Source organism: Neomonachus schauinslandi, chromosome 13, assembly GCF_002201575.2.
Source record: "Neomonachus schauinslandi chromosome 13, ASM220157v2, whole genome shotgun sequence".
Taxonomy (NCBI): Eukaryota; Metazoa; Chordata; class Mammalia; order Carnivora; family Phocidae; genus Neomonachus; species Neomonachus schauinslandi.
This window is the reverse complement of record NC_058415.1, coordinates 40,523,805-40,543,014: the sequence shown is the minus strand read 5'-3', so window position 1 is coordinate 40,543,014 and position 19,210 is coordinate 40,523,805. Positions and strand designations below refer to the sequence as shown.

Here is a 19,210-nt window from a genome sequence, read left to right as displayed (position 1 = left end):
TGTTTCAAAAATAATGCTCCTCTTTTAATAGGAATATTCTTTCTTTCTCCTACAAACAGTAAAAATGTAGGAGTAAGGCATGTGGGAAGGATGGGGGTGAGAGTCATTGTAGGGAGAGAAGAGAAGTCTTGTTTTATGTTTTCCGTTGCTAGTAGAGGTCGTTTATTGAAGACTAGAAGGCAAGTGTCTCAGGGTGGTTGGTCTCGAAATTCCCATGACCCAGGGGGGCTGCCTTGGGGCAGCTGCGCCCTGGTGGGCAGGAGGATAGAGCAGGGCTCTGAGTGGAGACTGTGACTTCTCCTTGCTCACTTCCCTTTCTTCTGCCTATCTCCTACCCCCCCCCCCACCCCCGCCCAACTTTTTCCTCAGGAACATTCTTCTTTCTGGGAGTGGCAGCTGGTCTGAAGAGTGTGGCTTCTTCCTTCAAGAATGCTGTATCCTCACATGGGTGAGGCACTCACCTCAGACCTTTTGCAAGGGGACCTTCAGAGCCCATGATTGGTACCCTAACTCTATCTGCTTGCTTTTACTTCTGTGTAGTAATATGAATTTGGGAGAATGATAGGCTAAACAAAGTTCACCACTGTTTCTACTGCAGGACCTCAGAACGCTGAATATACTTACACACCTTATAAATCTCCAAGGTGAAGATGTTGTACATGACTGTTCTCAAGCCTTATTTGACCATAGAACACGTCTTGCCAAGTCCCAATGTAGCAGTAAAATATCCCAAGCCCTTGTTACTTGCTTTTTACTTTCAAATGAATTGTTGGTTGAGTAGTGGGTTTTTCGGTCATCAAAAGTTATCTTTATAGCTTAATTATTTGTCTGATGTTTGAATAAAATATTTCTTGTGGAATCTTCAATCTCCAGTCTTCTGCTCTACTTCCATCTGTAAAATACTCATTATAATTGACACTTAGAAGCTCCAAACAATTTCCCAAATCTTTAAGAATTTTTAGGGTGAAAAAAAGGGATGGATTCTTTCCTCTAGGGGAATTTGATATAATTGTTGTTCGTTGTCTAGGTGAAGGTATATATGTATCCAGCAATGGTGGGTGTGGACATGATGATGGATGTTACTATTTTCTTTATTTAGCACCAATAGGAACTAGTTTGGTTGCTGTTTCCACTATAAGGGGGTCTGAGGTAAATGAAACGTAGATACTTTCACGGTTATGAATCTGCCTTGCTTCTTTGTATACCTCAATGCTTAGAATTGGGAATGTTTAGTAAAAAATATTTTTCAGCCAAAAGGTTCAGCTATGAACTTGTCCCCTTTACCACATCCTTAAAAAATTAATTGACATGCATGTGAAGGTGGTACTAGAAGTTTTCTATTTATTTAATGAGCTCAGTCTTCAGGGATAGTTCATGGAACAAGACTTCGAATGTTTTCTTCCTTCTTTTTAGGTGTTTACCAATGCCCTGAGAGTGACTGAGGGAGGTCAATGTGTCATCAGCACAGAGAACATTCTGGTTTCTGATGTGGATACCGAACTGGACAACATCTGCCTCTCCCTACAAAGAGTGCCTCAGTGTGGAAGGGTGGAGCTGGATGGATTTCCTCTAAACACAGGAGGCACATTTTCTTGGGGAGACCTCCGTGCCTTAAAAGTTAGGTTAGAACATTTCCTGGATTTATTTTTTGATATGCTTTGGCCTTCATCTGGATCAGTTGTGAGGCAGAGTAAGAGAAAGAAGTTTGTTCAACTTTTTCAGCGGTGCCAGCATGCCAATTAATACTTTCAAGGGTCAGTTGAAAATTAGAAATGACAAACTTTTAATTTCCCTCCAGACATTTTCTTTCCATCTGGCTTGCTTGTACCAGTGGGAATGACTTTTTGGATATTTGAACAACAGAAATTAATTACCGTGAATATTAAATTTGCTGCAACTGTACATATCACAAGAGATAGTAGCCAAACTAGATATAGACTGAAATAATCTATATGGCTAACCTATATAGTTGAACTTGGCTTTAAGAAGAGCCAATTTCACAACCGTGGAAACTCTGGGATAAAATCCTGTTGATCAGTTTGTTTGTTTGTTTGTTTATTTATTTATTTATTTATTTATTCTTAAAGATTTTTTGAATTTATTTGACAGAGAGAGATAGTGAGAGCAGGAACACAAGCAGGGGGATGCAGAGGGAGAGGGAGAAGAAAGCTTCCTGAGGAGCAGGGAGCCCGATGTGGGGCTCGATCCCAGGACCCCGGGATCATGACCTGAGCCGAAGGCAGACGCTTAACAACTGAGCCACCCAGGTGCCCCTGATCAGTATCTTTAATGTAAATTTTTATTCCATTCTACTGGGAAGGGACTTGTAGGCAAACATGTAGGGTAGGCTGAGAAGATATGGAGTAGTACTTGGTTTTCTGACAGTCAGAGAGAGAGCAATTCATTTCTCAAGGTCCTACAGCAGTTCCCCTCACCTTGAGGTCTTTCATTTCTTCTACCTACTGCAGTTCTATAACCGCAAAATTACAGAATTTCCTAAAATGCCTTCTCTGTAAAGCAATGCAAGGTACTCAAAAGCACAGATCAGGTAGACAGATATACTAGTTGACTTACTATTTATAAGTTCAAATTGTAAATGGGAATTTTGACCTTTCAGAAGGTATTAGACATCAAATGCTTAATTCCACACTTGAAAGTTGACTAGGAGCTTGGATGTGCATAGGAAGATCAATTTCATCTGAAATTTAGTTTAGTTAAGTTTATTCATGGTCTCCAATATCTTGACCTTTTTTCACTACTCACTCCTATTCTCATTAAAATTTCCTTCTTTTTAGGGTTCTCAGCTCTTAGTTACATGTTAGAACAAGAGCTCTGTTTAGGTAATTCTTACTAGGGAGTGAATGATGGATAGAAAAAAAAGTACTAGTATCTGCCAGCGCATATAATTCAAGGACTCTTCAATAGACTTGCCATTATGTTTCCCCCCCCCCCATTTAATCTTTATAGTAATCAAGCCTGACAAGGTAGATGGTTGTATTCTCATGTTATAGTTGAAGAAACTAAGAGGTTGAAGTCACTCAGCCAGTATGTGGAGGAGTCTGGTTTTGAAAATTCTGTTTGATTCCATAGCCATGCCTTTGGATGTGTACTCCTAGATTCCACTTGGCCCTTTTAGGGGTATTAGCATGGTAAGATAGGATTAGTACATTATCACATACCTATTTTTGATGAAAATATCAGGGAGCATAGGAGGCAGTGTGGGAGGGATACTGGGGTTAGGAGGCGGACCTTCTTCACCATTGGAATGGAATCCCATTCTGGATTCCAAACTGGAATGGAATGGAACCCAAACCTGAGTCCCTACCCAGTGTATGGGTGAGCCTAGTCCTGAGCAAAATACTTTTTAGCCCCGGGATTTTTTCATATGTAAGTTTTATATAGGTTTGATATACTTTTTTTTTTTTTTAGATTTATTTATTTGAGAGAGAGAGAGCGCATGAGCAGGGTGAGGGTGGGGGTTAGAGAATCTCAAACAGACTCCCCCCTGAGTGTGAGCCCCAAGCAAGGGCTTGATCCCAGGACCCTGAGATCATGACTGGAGCCGAAACCAAGAGTTGGATGCTCAACCAACTGAGCCACCCAGGCGCCCCTCAATATACTATTTTTATGTAACTTTTAATTTTATTTCCTAGGGCTTATTTCCTATCTTGAACAAATCATCAATAAGCTAAAAATTTGGCTCAATTCAACAGCTGTTTAGAACTTGCCACGTATCACTACAGTGGTTGGAGAGTAGATGAAAAGTCTTGAATTAGACAGTTCTGTTATAAAACTTGACTGAAAATTAAAGGAAAGTAGGGCCAAAGCTAAATCAAGGAAAAATATTTTTAAGTCTGGAGAGATTCGAAAATCTTTATAGGTTGAGTGAAAGAGAGCTAGTAAAAAGAAGAGGGTAAATGGCAGGAGAGAGGCAATAAATAATTCATAGATCAGAGTTTTAGAGAAGAGCTGAATAGATCAAAAACACAAGCAGAAAGATGAGGCTTAAAAGTAAGGGAGGAGGGGGCTCATCAAGATTCACAGTGTCCCACTTTTACCTGTCTACTGTCTGTCTCAATCACCCCCTGGTCCCAGCCTTGTGTTACGTAAGTAAGCAGAACTACACCAACTGGTTCCCATTGCCACAGTGGCAACTTGAAGGACTGATTTTGGATTGAGGGACAAATTATGAATGCATACAACACATTTTTCCAGGGTGGAGCAAATTTTTTACATTCAGGGGACACTTGAGTATTTAAGTATGTGACTTCATGATTATGTTTTTTTTGTTATTCATTTATTGGCCATGTGGCCAAAGCCACGGAGGAGCTTTTGAGTCAGACATCTACTGTCACAGTGGCCTTGAGGGGCTAGTGGCAAATATCATCCCCACAGGTATCAGCATGATGGATCTGAGAGACTTCAGGATGACATATTCTTGGAGGTCACAGATGGCACGAATTCAGCAGAATTTGTTCTACATGTTGAGGTGGGTAGAAAGTTTCCTCCCTTGTTCATATAGAAATAAAGCATCTGGTTTGGAAGCCTTTTTTTTTTTTGAGAATGAGAGAGAGAGAGGGAGAGAGAGCACGTAAGTGGGGTGGGGACGGGCAGAGGGAGAGGGAGAGAATCTTAAGCAGGCTCCACGCTCAGTGCAGAGCCTGTTGTGGGGCTCGATCCCACGACCCTGAGATCAAGACCTGAGCTGAAATCAAGAGTTGGACACTCAACCGACTGAGCCACCCCGCCTCCTGCTTTGGAAGCCTTTTAAGAGTTCCTGATAGAACTTGAAACATGTGGACTTCAAGAGCATACCTGCTATGTCTGAATGTCTCAGGACAGGCAATAGACAGCAAAGTTATATTGGTGAAATGGGCATACTGGTTTCTCTTTCTAATCCACTTAAAGATTAAACCACTCGGACCTCAAACCCAGATACTTAATTTAAAAACCAATTGGTTCTGTGTGTAAATTGATTCTAATATTTTTGAGCTGTAACACTCTGAAATATTTATTTAGCAGCTAGCATCACTGGGCTTTTCCCTCTTGTGTGGAAGAAGCCATGTCTTTATGTGTGTGGTGCCCCCTTATTAGTTCCTGTCCTATACACTTCTTTCTGAAATCTTTTAGAAATGATTACATTCCCCCTTTTGACAAATGTTGAAAAAAATCTGCACATTAAGGTTGATGGGAACCCCTGAGTTTCTCTGTTGTGTGACCACTTCAGTCAGTAAAAAAACCTCACAGGATTTGCAGGTATTTATAGTTAGTAACAAAGGAAGGTCTGCAGAAAGAATTATTGTGCTCCTCTTACTTTTATCTGCCAAATTCTATTTCTGTTTGAATTTTGTCAGATCTTTGTGATATGAAATTATAATTAGTGATAATAATGTGTTTGTGTGACATTTTTATGGTTAATAATTAAGAATGATTACATCCATCTAGTATTTTTAAGAAGTAGAAGGAATTATCTCTGGCACAGGGCAGTAGAGGAGAAGGAATTAGCTCCATTTTATAGGCAAGAAAACAGGTTCGAGAAGTTTCCATGACTTGCCCCAAATCAATCGTTTGACTGTGTAAACAGTCTGTTTGTTGTTACTTTTTAGATAAAAGGGCATGGCCCTTGGAAGCCAACCAGAAGTACAGGTAATTTTTGGACAATTATGTGTGATTGTTTTCTTTTTTTTTTTTTTTTTTTTTTAAAGATTTTATTTATTTATTTGACAGAGAGAGACACAGCGAGAGAGGGAACACAAGCAGGGGGAGTGGGAGAGGGAGAAGCAGGCTTCCCGCAGAGCTGAGAGCCCGACGCGGGGCTCGATCCCAGGACCCCGGGATCATGACCTGAGCCGAAGGCAGACGCTTAACGACTGAGCCACCCAGGCGCCCCGTGTGATTGTTTTCTATCCAGGAGGAATGTTTTAAATTCTGTTGCCTTTGGACTTTATTATCCATTTGAAAGCTGAGGCTCTTTTGTATTTTGTAAGGTGGTTATCATGGATGTATTGGTGACATTCATCAAATAGAGTCAAGAACAGTGATAAAGAGGGTCTTTAATGAATCTACTCAGAGGACTTGAACAAAGATACTGTTTCCTAATAAGCCAATAGAAAATAGAATAGAATATGGCATACTTTTTTGTTTTTACCTTTGATTAAATAAATAAATCTGAGTTTCTATTACCCCATCCCTCTACCCTTTAAAGGAAAATATGAAAATAATTTCATGTATATTTGTTGTAGAGTTGTTAGCCTGTTTAAATAGCAGGGTGTTCAGATCATATATACATATTTATCTTCATTCATTTATTTATTTACTCCATAAATATTTAAAAAAGTGCCTTCTATAGGCCAGTTCCTATGCTAGATGCTTGGGATATGATGATGAACATGACAAAGAAAGTCTCGTTCTGTTAGAGATTATAGGCAGGGGATGAAGGCAGATATTAAATAGATTCTCACAGAAATAATTGATTAGTTAAAATGTGGCTGTGTTCTACAAATAAATGGGGTGCTAAAGAGAGTAAACGGTAGAAGTCCCTAATGAGTCTGAGTTGTCAAAGAAGTTTTCCCTGAAGAATCCATGTGTAATCTGAAGGAAAGAGTAGCCGAGCCAAGAGCTGAGGGCTGACCCTACAGAGCCATGGGGCAGAGAGAACATGCAGAGATGGTGCAAAGATCGGACGTGGGAGGAACTCAGTGTCTTCTGGTGAAAAGGCAGTGGGGTGACAGAGGCACCCTATTGCATGAACGGAGGCCTAAGACATCCTTGGAGCAGCACTAGGAAGACACTGAAGGTCCCCATAAGGCAGTGACTTGATGAAAGCCACATTTTGAAAAGATCCCCGTGGCTGAAGCGAGGGGGCAGGAAATGTGGGGTTGAGAGTATCCACAGGCCGGACTTGATAACTAAACGTGTAGCACCCACACCAAGTTGCGACTGGGACCTCAGAGGCAGAATGTCTTTCATTCCGATTTAAAAGACTTGCCTTTTGGGGCACCTGGGTGGCTCAGTTGGTTCAGCCCCAACTCTTGATTTCAGCTCAGGTCAGGATCTCAGGGTCGTGAGATTGAGCCCCACACTCAGTGTGGAGTCTGCTTGGGATTCCCTCTCCCTCTGTTGCGTGACCACCTCTGCCCTTCCCCCTGCTTGCGTTCTCTCTCTCTCTTTCTCAAATAAATAAATAAATCTTTTTTAAAAATTAAAAAACAATAAAAGACTTGCCTTTTCAAGTGTCTGCATCATCCTGTTAGATTCGGAGAGCCAGGGTGGACCCATATTGCTCTTTTTTCCCTTTCTACTTAGAGCTTTATTTTCATGACAATGAGAGAAAAATGGTTTGTCAAGTTGAAGCCTGGGATTGATTTAATGGTTATAGAGTTTCAGAGGTAACTCAAAATGTTCGAAATAAGCTGCTGCTTATTGTAAGTTTGGAGAAACTTCCTGGGTGGCAGGAAGTTGAGGGTCGATGAAAGCTTTGTAATCACCAAATAATTTGAAATATAAATAACTCTGGTGCGGTAAATATAAATGCATCAGACCACAAGGACCAGATTTCCTCTGGAATATGTGTGAATATAACGAAGGAGGATAGGGACTTTAGTGTGAAGACTGCTTTGTATTACATTTATATTTTGTCTCTCTAGAGACAAATGAGAGCTTTGAGTCCCAAACCATAACCATACTCTTCCATTCCTACCTCAAATGTCTCTCATGTTGGCCATTTCTTACAAGATGGTTCATATGGGGAGAAGATACAGCCTGCTTGGCCAAATTCCATGGCTATTGTTTCTTGTGTCTGGAAGATCGAAAATGCCTGTCATTCCAGTGATGAGCTATGGTTTACCAGTTGGGCAATTTGTCATTGCTTTCTTTTTTCTTGAAAACATGCATTTTTTCCCCCTAGGTGTTCCCTGTAAATGATGAGCCACCAATCCTAAAGGCTGACCTCATCCCCATGATGCATTGCTCAGAGGGCGAAGAGGTGGTCATCACCTCTGAATACATTTTGGCTACTGATGTGGACAGTGATGACTTGAAGCTGATGTTTGTGATTGCTCGAGAGCCTCAGCATGGCGTGGTGAGGAAAGCTGGAGTCACAGTGGATCAGTTCTCTCAGGGAGATGTCATCTCAGGGGCTGTGACATACAAACACACGGGTGAGTGATCACACAGCGACCAGTGTGAGTGAGCGGATGCAAGCACCACCACAGAGTCGTAACCCCACTCCTTGCTGGGCACTCTGATAATCGAACAGTCTTAATGCTTGCTTCCTTTAAAAAAAAAGCAGCGGAAGCAGCAGTCTGTATCCCCTTTTGTAAGTATAATCACCATATTTAGAAGGATTTCTGATCTCAGTAATGTAATGAATTTCAGAATGGAGAAGGAGCACGTATTATTGCTGCTTTGTTTCCGATGCTTCCCCCTTAGACCTTTAATTCACCCTGGGTTGTCTGCATTCCTTTTTGGTCAATTTGAAGAAGACTTTATTTGACCATCACAGCTTTGGGATCCATACATCATAGCAGAAATGCCTGAAGTAAGCACCCTACCATAATTATAATATTAATTTTAAGGGGCACTTGACCGGCTCAGTTGGTAGAGCACATAACTCTTGTTCTTGGGGTCATGAGTTTGAGCCCCATGCTGGGTACAGAGGTTACTTAATAATAAAAAAAAAAGTTTACTCAATCACCAGCTAGCTCCTAAGAAGTAACTTGTCTGCCTTTATTGAGTTCCTGAAAAGCAAAGGTGATATCTTATGTTTTGTGTAATGCCCACAGCAATAGTCAGCGGTGGACACAGATTAGCGGTACAGTAAACGCTTGTTTATTAGCTTTGTTTTTTCATTTCTGAAATCACATTATATTGTTACCCAAATGGCATTTGTTCCCCATGTAAAATGTTCGAATAAGGAAAATATTAATTCAACATCTGTTATCTGCAAGAGAGAGTACTGGGCATTGCAGGCTGCAGAGGAGTAAAATCCAGACTCAGCTGTGAAGGACTTTTAATGTAAATGGGTAGACGGACCCCTTCACATGCAAAGAGGACAGTGTCCCATATCAGTACCTCATCGATCATTGCCCCTTGCACATCTTCTGATCTCTGGTTTGAGTGCACTTCCTCAGTAATAATACTGTATACTTCCCTAACTCCCTTTTATTGCTACTCGATTACAATTTCATGTGTCCTCATCCATATGCGGCTCTCATCTGTAGATTCTGTGGGAAGCAGGATGAGGTATAGAAGGCCAGGTGAGGGTGCAGGGAATAAGAGGTATCAAAATTCAAACCACTTTCTTATTTGAGAACACAGGGAGAAAACAAGCAGCAAGTGGGAGAGGGATCCCAGGGTGGGGGGATTGAGATAGTGAAGGATGAATTTGGAAACAGGGGTGGGGGAGATATTGTGAAATAGCATTTTTATATGTACTTTGGAAAATGATGATTTATTAGGATACCAGTTGTTTTACGGTCAATTAGTTAGTAGGGCACATTTTAATCACTCCGCCAGACATCTTTTTTTATGAAAATGGTATCTCCTTATCTTCTTAAGTGTGTTTAGTCTTAGGAAGGGTTTTATTGCTTATTTTCCTGGCCTGGGGGGCAGAGTCCACCTGCTCGATGTCCCTCAAGAGTCCACATCTAGGTGCTTCATTTTGATTTCCGCAATAGATCTCAGATAGACTAGCAGAAAAGGGGCCACAGCCCAACGACTATTGGTCTGTGGGTTTTTACATAATTTTCACATCTGGGGCGGGCTAATGCAGCATAGATACATTAGGGGTGAGATGAAGCTGTCTCCTCTGCCAGTGCCTTGCTCCAAGTGCTAAACAACAGGTGTACATCTTTATAAATCCCTTTGGTGTGATAGCCACGTGAGGAAGTGTGAACTCATTTTTTTTTATAAGACCTAGTAGGACATGAGGCAAATTACTTCAGATAGATGGGTATTTTATTGTTGTTGTTGTGTTACTAAATTAGCAGAAACACTGCCAATTCGAAAGATGGTTTGTTATTTGAATGATAGGTTTCCTGGTAACATTCTCCCAATGACTCAATTGGTAGTTTTTTAGCACTGTGTGGGAGAGAGTATAAAGAATCACACTACTACAAGACCCGAAGTTTCAATGGCTCTGCTCTTGCCTCTGTCTGTTGATTTATAAAGGCCACCTGAGGATAATTTTGTCACCATTATTTTAGTTGCTTTCCATGATGATAAAAATAAAACTACCTGCCCATTTCAAAAGAGAAAAAAACTTGGAAAGTGTGGAAAGCATAATGAAATTTTGAAAAATCACCTACTTACCTCTCAAAAATGGTCACTCTTAACATTTCAGTATTGTAGTACTTTTCCTTCGTTTTTTAAAAAAAAAGATTTATTTATTTATTTGAGAGAGAGAGTGAGTGAGGGAGAGAGAGAGAGAACATGAGGTGGGGGGTTGTGGAGAGAAAAGGGAGAGGAACAAGCAGACTCCCTGCTGAGCAGGGAGCCCGACGTGGGGCTTGATCCTGGGACTCCAGGATCATGACCTGAGCCGAAGGCAGATGCTTAACTGACTGAGCCACGCAGGTGCCCCTGTATTCTTTCTTCTAATCATAATTTTTTACATAGTTGTCGATCATGTTGTATGTGCAGTTTTGTTGATTACTTTTTTCATTGAGATTATCAGCTAAAACGTTTATTAGTTGTTAAATGTTACAAAAGTTACTGTAAATGTAAGTTTTAAAAATCAAATAATATTTTATGATGTAAAATGACATTATTAACCTGCTCTTCTCCCCATTAAGCATGAAGTCATTCAAAAAAACTTTGTAAAACAATGCTGTGGTTAACAGTTTTAAGTATAAATCATATCCTTAGACCTGCTCCATTCAAGGTAGAGAATTCTCCGCCCATGTTGTAGGCTTTTTTGTGACTAGATGTTCAGCCTGGTTTTCCAGCTTTTCTGTAAATGTAACGCTTCCATTATATTAAAATTATAGTTACAGGAGATACTATGTTTGCTTTTTTTTTTTTTTCCCTTTAAAAAAGCTGTCTACTCTTCCTGGAATGATTTTTCCACTTCTCTTCTTGGCTCCCTCTCCGCGCAGGTCCTCCTTCCTCCATCCCAGTTCTCTGCCTCATCTGCCTGGTAAACTACTCATCATTTAATGCTCAGTGTAAAGCAAGCAGAGACATCTGGAAAGGCTTCTCTGACTCTCTCTGCCATGTGTGCCCTGCCCCCATGCCCCTGTCCGCCAAAACTTTCATCTTTCTTCACCCTCAGCCCCTTGTACATATTCAGGCTGAGATACATGAATTTTCCATTTAACTGGTAAAATAATGACTTAATGGTGGCAGTTCCATATGGTTTGTCTTAGTACATACACACACCTGTGATATTCTAACCAAACTGCGTTTATTTCTCGACCATTAGATTGTGTCAGTGCCTGACACATAATAGGTCTTTTGGCATTTGACATTCTTTTGAACTGTCTTTTGATGCTTTCATAATGTCTGCCTGATTCTCTGCTGGAGCACCCAGAACACTAATGATCACGTAGGAGCCATTAAATAATATATATTTATCAAGTGAATGAGGAATAAATGAGCTTTATGCCAATTTATTTTTTATAAATATGAATAGATAAGAGGCATCTTATTTTTTACTGCTCCTAAAGTTAAAGGCTGATTATTTAATTCTAATTCTCTCCACGTCAACTTTATTTTTTCTTAAGAGCCCAGTTTTCTCATTCTTCAATCATTTGACTGCTCAGTTTTATCATCTCTTGATTTTCCTTGTCCTTAAGTGGGTAGAATAATACCAAGCACAGTACTGTGTACATTTGACCAACGTGTCTTGTGAAAAGAGATGACTTCCCTAATCTTTTGTGCTCTTGTCTCATCAAAACTCAAACAAAATTGCTTCCCTCTTGGTGCTTTCAAGATGATGCATGAGAATTACCAAAAGCACATCTGCACAACTTTTATGTCCTCTGGATAGTGGACCTACCTCCGTGCTGTTAGTAACCCAAGAGCAGATCGGCCAGTTTGCTGATAAACTGTCTAATCTGACATTTTTTTCCTTCTTCTTCTCACTGCTTCAGTTGGGGCCATATTAAATCCCATATGCATAGCCCTAAAGAGTAAAAGGAAAACAAAAATAAATGCCACTTTTTCCCCATGTCCTGTTGCTATTTTGCTAACGTTGGCTATTATATAATGAGGAAAATATTGAAACGAATGACAACAATGTGGCTCGTCTTTCTATTTCACCTCCCCAGCTTCTTCTGTTTCTCCTCACTGTGGTGGTGTGGTTGATGGTTGTTCATTTAAGGTAGTTATTGTAAATGGGAAGACAATGCAGTTGGAAGGACAAGGGTGCCTTCTGCTCTCCCTGAGGTTGGTCCTAACACTAAACAATGAGGCAGGAAGAATGAAACCATCACTAGTCAAGCTTTGTCTCTCCCTTGTTCATTTGTGAACTGTCAGACCCTTGTTAGCCCCTTTTGCCCCTCCATATGGTGAGAGATGGCCGTCAAGGATTTCACCAGGGGCAACAGATGGGCAAGCATTTTGTCATTATTTTCATGACTATTTCCTTCCATAGTGATCAACTGAGTTTTACATGTTAGCCACCTAAGATCCTTTCCTCGCCACTCTTGCTTATAGAAGAGGTGCAGGTAGATTTCATCTTAGTATTCTGTATTTTTAAAAAGTCAGGTTTCAGCTATAGCTGTATCTTCCAGGTGGTGAGATTGGCCTGGTGCCTTGTTTTGATACCATTACATTGGTGGTTTCGGATGGAGAAGCTGGCCCTTCTGTGAATGGCTGTTGCTACAACGGGCCTCATCCATCTGTTCCTCTTCATGAGTCCTTTCCAGTGTATGACCTCAATATCACGGTACATCCAGTGGACAACCAATCACCTTCAATTGCAATAGGTGACAATGTTTTTTTCTATTACAGTTCCATTATCTCATCTCGTGTCATACCTGTGGGTTAGTGAAATAATGCACTTGAATTATAGTTAAAATGGAAAACTACCATACAGAATTGCCTGCGAGAATTGCCTCCACACGACTTGTGGAAAACTCCATATTTATAAAAGATTACAAGGCAAAAGAATTTATTGGTTTAAAAATGTGGGTAATTCTGTATGGAGAGAGAATGCAAGTGTGTTTGCAAGTGATGAGTGTGTGTGTGTTGGGATGAGGACAACATTGGAATCCTCAAATATTCTGGTTTTATTTCATGTGGGAAAATATCATTTGCCTGCTGGAGAGAGAGAGTAATTTATTTTATCCATAATAATTTCTATTAGAGCAGAATGAAAATACCAGAGAGACCATTTATATACATTTAACCTTATTTGCTTTTTAGAAAGTCATCGCTTAATAGGCATTATGTATATGTTCTGTCTCTTAGAAAAAAAATAGAAGCATATGTATGGATGTTATTGTAATTTGCAAACTATCTCCCAAGCAATGTTCTGGAAAGGAAGCATTATCCCTGCAGAATAATTAAGCACCAAGGCATGAAAAAATGTTCGTTATGAGCAATTCATAATAGCTCACAGGCAATTAACGCTCTGACAAACAGAGGTAACAACTGATCTCGAAAAGTACATAAACTACATTTAGTGGCTTATCATTAAAACAGTTTGGCAATTCTTATTTTCATTTGTCACTTCTATAGAGACACAAGGGAAATCAGAGTTCCTTGAGAATGACTAAAGGGCTGTGCTAGAGCATTTAGTATTTCTGCTGTCTTTCCATTATTGTCTGGCTTGCTTGTACAAGAAAAAACATATAATTCCACAAGTCAAATTAAATTCCACCCATTACCCCTGAATATTTTCACTGTAAGGAGAAATTATGCCAAAGGAAATGAACATCTCCCATGGAAGTATATTTGCATATGGGAGGCTTCTCTGAATTGGAATTGCAATCACTCCCTTTTGTCTTCACTATTCTGATTAGAGGATTTCACGCTAAGTCATAATTGCGTTGTTGTTTGCATGCAGGTACCATGTTCGTGGTAGATGAGGGTTTCTCTGCAGCCGTTACCATTAACCATTTGTCCGCCACTGATCCTGACACTGCAGCAGACGACTTGGAATTTGTTTTGGCTTCTCCTCCCCAGTTTGGCTACCTTGAAAACACGCTTCCTTCTGCAGGTTTTGAAAAAAGCAATATGGGCGTAAGCATAGGTAAGTCATGGCTTCATGATCTGTGATAACTCGCCTCTGTCTATGGATCTGACTGGCCAGATCATGCTGAATGACTGAGTAGGAACCTCAGAAATGTTCAAAGCACTGTGTACACTCAAGGAATTATTATTATAGTGGATACTTTTGAGTATTATTGTTTCTCATTTTAATTTTCTATTTTGAATTGCCCCACGTATGGGAGTTTACTTCAAACTAAATGGAAATTTCACTTATGAAAACTATAAGAATAAATATGTAAGAAAGAATGTTTTAAAAGACCTTCAGAGCAACACAGAATACTGTGATAGAATAAATCTGGTGGGAGCTTATAGATCTCCTTCTCTTAATCTTTTAGCACTTTTTTTTTTAAGATTTTATTTATTTATTTGAGAGAGAGAGAATGAGAGACAGAGAGCACGAGAAGGAAGAGGGCAGAGGGAGAAGCAGACCCCCTGCTGAGCAGGGAGCCCGATGTGGGACTCGATCCCGGGACTCCAGGATCATGACCTGAGCCGAAGGCAGTCGCTTAACCAACTGAGCCACCCAGGCGCCCAATCTTTTAGCACTTTTAATAGACATTGGCAGAAAAGATTAGGATGTGTATCATGGGTGTAACAGAGAGAGCCTGAAATGTTGAAGGTGATGACTTTAAATTTTGGAACCAAAATGTATCTCCGATATTTATTTATTTATTTTTAAAGATTGTATTTATTTGACAGAGAGAGACACATCGAGAGAGGGAACACAAGCAGGGGACTGGGAGAGGGAGAAGCAGGGTTCCCGCTGAGCAGGGAGCCCGATGCAGGGCTCGATCCCAGGACCCTGGTTTCATGACCTGAACCGAAGGCAGACGCTTAATGACTGAGCCACCCAGGCGCCCCTATCTCAGATATTTAAATAGCTCTTGTATTTCAGGCAATAACAACTGGAACAAAAACAGACACCCAAATCAAAATTATTCAAATACAACACTTTATTTATTTATTCAAAGACAACACCTTAGAAATAAATGAACTAGATGATTCTTTAAGCACCTTTTGGGGCATATCCAGTTTAAAGGTTTAAGATTAATTGGTTGGGAGGCAGAGCAAGATGGCGGAGGAGTAGGAGACCTGGATTTCGTCTGGTCTCAGGAATTCAGCTGGATAGGGATCAAACCATTCTGAACACCTACAAACTCAACAGGAGATCGAAGAAAAGAATAGCAGCAACTCTCTGAACAGAAAAGCGACCACTTTCTGGAAGGTAGGACGTGCGGAGAAGTGAATCCGAGGTGATATTCGGGAGGCTAGACGGCGGGGGAGGGGGCCTCCGTCGGCCACTTCTGTCAAGTGATAGAGCCGCGGAGCACAAAATCGGAACTTTTAGAAGTCTGCTCCGCTGAGGGACGTCACTCTGGTGGCTAAGCGGGGGGTGGAACCCTCGCGGGACAGTGTGGTCTCAGGACCCTCGGGGTCACAGAAAGACCGGGGGTGCCTGAGTGTAGCAGAGCTCCCAGGTAATGCAGCAGGGAAGCTGGCTGCAGAGGCAGAGCCCAGGCGTGGGCTCTCAGCTCGGGGTTGTCATAAACTGTGATCCGCAGCACAGTCGGGCCACTGCTCCTCCAGCAGGGACCCAGCAAGCGGCAGATCCGGGGAGACTCCCCTTCCTCCCCCGGGAGGAGCCGCGCGGGAGCACGCCACAGGGATCTGCTGGGTTTGGAGACTCCACCCGGGGTCGGGTGCCAGAGATAGAAACGCTCAGTCACAGGCCGGGTGAGCACGTAGTGCGGCCGGAGACCGGGGAGACAGGAGTGACTGATGGCTTTTCTCTGGGGGCTCACTGAGGAGCGGGGCCCCGAGTTCTTGGCTACCCCGGGGCGGAGATTGGGAGGCCGCCATTTTCACTCTTGGCCTCCAAAGCTGTACAGAAAGCTTGCAGGGAACAAAAGCTCCCGAGAGCAAATCCGAAAAGATTACTTAGCCCGGACCAGGCAAGGGCGGGGCAATTCCGCCTCCGGCAAAGACATTTGGAAACCACGGCAACAGGCCCCTCCCCAGAAGATCAGCGAGAACAGCCAGCCAAGACCAAGTTTACCGATCAATGAGAACGGCAGAACTCCAGCGCTAGGGGAATACTACACATAGAATTCATAGCTTTTTTACCATGATTCTTTAGTCTTTCAAAGTTAATTTTTTTTAACTGTCTTTTTTTTTTTGAATTTTTCTTTTTCCCTTTTTCAACCAACATCTTATCAATCCCTTTTTTAAAAAACATTTTTATTTTTCATTTTTAGAGTCATATTCTATCCCTTCATAGTAGTTACCCTTATTTTTGGCATATAATATATATAAGTTGTTCTCTCTTGAAAATTTTGAGATAGTTTCTTCTAACAGATCAAAATATACCCTAAATCTCTAGTGTATGTTTTTTTTCTACTCTCCTGCCTGATCACATTCTCTCCCTTTTTTTTCTTTTTTTAAAAAATCCTCTTCATTCTTTTTTCAAACAACTTCTTATGAATTCCTGTTATAAAATTTTTTTATAATTTTCATCTTTACAGTCATATTCCATCCCTTCATCATAACAACCCTTATTTTTGGACATATGTAAGTTTTTCTTTCTTTAAAATTTTGGGAGGCACTTTCTTCTAACAGACCAAAATACACCCAAAATCTAGTGTGTGGCACTGATCTATGCACAAGCCTGATCCTATTTGATCATATTCTGGTTTTTTCTTTTGTTTTGTTCTCTTTTTGTTTGTTTTTATCTTTTTCTTTTTCTTCTTTTTCTTTTTTCTTTCTTTCCCTTTCTTTTCCCCCAGCTTCAGGTCTTTTCTGATTTGTTTAGAGTATATTTTCTGGGGATATTGTTACCCTGTTAGCATTTTGTTCTCTCATTAATCTATTCTCCTCTGGACAAAATGACAAGATGGAAAAAATCACCTCAACAAAAAGAACAAGAGGTACTACCGACTGCCAGGGACCTGCTCAATACGGACATTAGTATGATGTCGGATCTAGAGTTCAGAATCATCACTTTAAAGATACTAGCTGGGCTTGAAAAAAGCGTGGAAAGTTATTAGAGAAATACTTTCTGGAGAAATAAAAGAACTAAAATCTAACCAAGTCGAAATCAAAAAGGCTATTAATGAGGTGCAGTAAAAAATGGGGGTGCAAACTGCTAGGATATATGAGGCAGAAGAGAGAATCAGTGATATAGAAGACCAAATGATGGAAAATAAAGAAACTGAGAAAAAGATAAACAACTACTGGACCACGAGTGCAGAATTCGAGAAATAAGTGATACCATAAGATGAAACAACATTAGAATAATTGGGATCCCAGAAGAAGAAGAAAGAGAGAGAGGGGCAGAAGGTTTACTAGAGCAAATTATAGCAGAGAACTTCCCTAATGTGGGGAAGGAAACAGCCATCAAAATTCAGGAAGCACAGAGAACCCTTCTCAAAATCAATAAAAATAGGTCAACACCCCAACATCTAATAGTAAAACTTACAAGTCTCAGAGACAAAGGGAAAATTCTGAAAGCAGCTCGGGAGAAGAGATCTGTAACCTACAATGGTAGAAACATTAGATTGGCAACAGACCTATCCACAGAGACCTGGCAGGCCAGAAAGGACTGGCAGGATATATTCAGAGCACTACATGAGAAAAATATGCAGCCAAGAATACTATATCCAGCTAGGCTGTCATTGAAAATTGAAGGAGAGATACAAAGCTTCCAGGACAAACAAAAACTAAAGGAATTTGCAAACACGAAACCAGCCCTCCAAGAAATATTGAAAGGGGTCCTCTAAGCAAAGAGAGAGCCTAAAAGCAACATAGACCAGAAAGGAACACAGACAATATACAGTAACAGTCACCTTACAGGCAATACAATGGCACTAAATTCCTATCTGTCAATAGTTACCCTGAATGTAAATGGGCTAAATGCCCCAATCAAAAGACACAGGCTGTCAGATTGGATTAAAAAACAAGACCCATCGATATGCTGTCTGCAAGAGACTCATGTTAGACCCAAGGACACCCCCAGATTGAAAGGGAGGGGGTGGAAAACCATTTACCATGCTAATGGACACCAAAAGAAAGCTGGGGTGGCAATCCTTCTATCAGACAAATTAGATTTTAAACCAAAGACTGTAATAAGAGATGAGGAAGGACACTATATCCTACTTAAAGGGTCTATCCAACAAGAAGATCTAACAATTGTAAATATCTATGCCCCTAACATGGGAGCAGCCAATTATATAAGGCAATTAATAACAAAAGCAAAGAAACACATTGACAACAATACAAAAATAGTGGGGGACTTTAACACCCCTCTACTGAAATGGACAGATCAGCTAAGCAAAAGATCAATAAGGAAATAAAGACTTTAAATGACACACTAGACATTGGACTTCACAGACATATTCAGAACATTCCATCCCAAAGCAACGGAATATACATTCTTCTCTAGTGCCCATGGAACATTCTCCAGAATCGATCACATCCTAGGTCATAAATCAGGTCTCAACTGGTACCAAAGATTGGGATCATTCCCTGCCTATTTTCAGACCACAGTGCTTTGAAACTAGAACTCAATCACAAGAGGAAAGTCGGAAAGAACTCAAATACATGGAGGCTAAAGAGCATCCTACTAAAGAATGAATGGGTCAACCAGGAAATTAAAGAAGAATTAAAAAACTTCATGGAAACCAATGAAAATGAAAACACAAGTGTTCAAAATCTTTGGGATGCAGCAAAGGCAGTCCTAAGAGGAAAGTATATAGCAATATAAGCCTTTCTCAAGAAACAAGAAAGGTCTCAAGTACACAACCTAACCCTCCACCTAAAGGAGCTGGAGAAAGAACAGCAAATAAAGCCTAAACCCAGCAGGAGAAGAGAAATCATAAAGATCAGAGCAGAAATCAATGAAATAGAAACCAAAAGAACAGTAGAACAGATCAACGAAACTGGCAGCTGGTTCTTTGAAAGAATTAACAAGATTGATAAACCCCTGGTCAGACTTACC

The 19,210-nt window shown here is 40.7% G+C and overlaps 1 protein-coding gene across 1 annotated transcript in view; it reads left to right on the top strand.

Moving 5' to 3' along the window:
• FREM1 (FRAS1 related extracellular matrix 1) overlaps positions 1–19,210 on the top strand; it is a 145,954-nt gene that overhangs the window by 46,517 nt on the left and 80,227 nt on the right. Inside the window, exons 13-17 of the mRNA XM_021682416.2 lie at positions 1,414–1,622; positions 4,396–4,489; positions 7,907–8,159; positions 12,735–12,929; positions 14,012–14,197. Of these exons, the coding sequence (XP_021538091.1) occupies positions 1,414–1,622; positions 4,396–4,489; positions 7,907–8,159; positions 12,735–12,929; positions 14,012–14,197 (937 nt within the window). The remainder of the gene's footprint in view (positions 1–1,413; positions 1,623–4,395; positions 4,490–7,906; positions 8,160–12,734; positions 12,930–14,011; positions 14,198–19,210) is intronic.